Source organism: Echinops telfairi, unplaced genomic scaffold (genome assembly GCF_000313985.2).
Source record: "Echinops telfairi isolate 266 unplaced genomic scaffold, ASM31398v2 ScPeMD7_27;HRSCAF=92, whole genome shotgun sequence".
Taxonomy (NCBI): domain Eukaryota; kingdom Metazoa; phylum Chordata; class Mammalia; order Afrosoricida; family Tenrecidae; genus Echinops; species Echinops telfairi.
In genome coordinates, this window is record NW_022103924.1 from 119,931 (window position 1) to 122,346 (window position 2,416).

Consider the following 2,416-nt stretch of genomic DNA (forward strand, 5'->3'; position numbering starts at 1 on the left):
GGGCTTATTTTTAAAACCAAACAAGTCAAATATTGTTCATTGTGAGAATTTTTATTTAAAGTAAGCAGCGGTTGGTTAAAAAGCAATAACTTTTATGTTAGTAGTTTTTTTTTGCATTTATTTCATCACATACTTTCATGTGTTCAAGTTAAAAGGGTTTGAACTGGAAATTACACTCACCACAGGATCATCCCAGCCTGGTCCTGCTTGTGCATATGTTAATATTAACATTTGTACAAATGGCAGTGAGCAAGGTAAGAGTAAATTAAGTTCATGCTTTGTATGCTACTTTTGTAGTTAAAACTATGGATGTGTTTAAGGAGAGTATAAGGCAATTTTTTTTTACTACTTTGTACTTAGCACGATGTATTCTTCAGAGAGTGTTCGCTCCAAATAACATGTCCAAAATACATGGATGAAGGCTTGCTATACTCTCTTCTAAGGAGCATGTTGGCTGTACTTCCAAGACTGATTTAGTTGTTCTTCTGGAAGTCCAGGGAACTTTGAATATCTTCCACTAACATATAATTCAAATGTATCATTTCTTTTTGAATCTTTCATAATCATTTCCTACTTCTACATGCATATGAAGTTGATTGCAAATAACCTGTCTTGAGTCAGACACACCTTAGTCTCAAAGTCACATCCTTGCTGTTTGAAACTTTCAAGAGGTCTTGTGTAGCAGATTATCCCAGTGTAGTGTGTTGTCTAATTTTTTGGCTGCTCCTTCTATGAGCATTGATTGTGGATTCAAGCAAAATGGAATCATTGGCAACTTCAATGGTTTCTCCATTTATCATGGTGGTGTCTATTGGTCCAGTGAGGATTTCCACTCTCTTTACATGGACCTCTAACCCATAACTGAAGGATGCAGTGCTTGATCTCCTGCAAGTGCCGCAAGTCCTCCATACTTTCAGCAAGCAAGTTTGTGCCAACTGGTGGTTTTTAGTAAAACTTTCTTCAGTCCTTTTAGGTATACAGCATATAGGTAGATTAAAAACTCGAAGGTGAAAAAAGAGATACCTTCCAAACATTAAACAAAGGAAAATAGGAAAAGCTATTAGTATCAGAACAACTAGACTTCAGAGCATAGAAAACTGCCAGACACATTTAATAATGATTCAGGTGTCAGCAGTTTATATCTCATGATGCTAGATTTCTATGCATCAAAACTCACTGCACTCAAATCAATTCTGACTCATATCTAGTGGCCCTATGGGACAGGGTAGAATTGCTCCTGACTGGAGCTTTTTACATGAGTAGGAAGCCTTGTCTTTCTCCTGAGGAGTGCCTGGTGGTTTTGAACGGCTGACCTTGCATATTGAAGCCCAACTCCTAACCACTAAGCCACTAGAGCTCCTCATCACCAAAAAATAGGACTACAAAATACACGAGGCAAAATCTAATAAACATTAATGGAAGAAATAGATACATAGACAATTATAGTATGAGACTTCTCTTTCAAAATTTGATAGAATCACTCTGCAGCCATACTAAGGAAGAGCTTGACATTTTTATCCACCTATGGTTCACATTTATAGACTGCATTACCCAACAATTACAGAACCCATTCTATGCAAATGCCCATAGAAATCCAATATAGCTTGGACTATAAAATGTACCTCAACACATTTAAAAGGGTTTAAACCATGCAAAGTTTATTCTTTCAACTCAATGGAACCAAGCTAAAAACACAAAGATCAAATTCTTGACATACTTAAAACATTTTGGCATTGTCAGAGCATTCCATGCTGTTCCTTTTCAATGTTCTTTGAATGTCTGCTGCAAATGACCTGTGCATAACAGAAGTAACCACTGCATGATACTGTGCCATCCTCACAATTGTTCCTTGGCCTGAGCCCATTCCGACAGCCACTGTGTCAGGCCATCTGATTCAGGGCCTTCCTCTATTTTGCTGCCCCTCTACTTTACCAAACATGATGTCCCCTAAGGGCTAGACTCTCAACATGTCCACAGTATGTAAGACGAAGTATCGTCACCCTTCTCTAAGGAGCACACTGTCCTTACTTATCTGAAGTGTGGCAACAAAAAGAAATTGGTAGAACCAAGATGAGGGCTTTAGGGTGGATGGGATAAGGTCTTCTAACAAAATTCTATTAGAATAGTACTTGCTACACTCTAAAAGAAACAGCAGGTTCATATTGTGACAGAATATAGTTTCTTTACTGGTGCAACTTTACTGGATTTTTCTCACCAGTGCAGTTTTAATTTTCCTTAAAACTTCTTCATAATAAGCTTCTGTGATTATCTTGTGTCCTTTGAGAAAATCTATCAAGAGTATTCTATTCATTTCATAATAAATCAGCTGCCATAAATCTCTGATTTAACTTATCTCCCTTGACTTAATTTATCCTTAGAAACAACTGTTTAAAAAAGAAAGAAAGAAAGAAAGAAA

General features: G+C 36.9%; 1 protein-coding gene across 1 annotated transcript in view; it reads left to right on the plus strand.

Moving 5' to 3' along the window:
- The window catches only part of IARS1 (isoleucyl-tRNA synthetase 1), a 118,415-nt gene that overhangs the window by 99,341 nt on the left and 16,658 nt on the right, over nucleotides 1-2,416 (plus strand). The window contains exon 28 of the mRNA XM_004714603.2: nucleotides 149-254. Coding sequence (XP_004714660.1) covers nucleotides 149-254 — 106 coding nt within the window. The remainder of the gene's footprint in view (nucleotides 1-148; nucleotides 255-2,416) is intronic.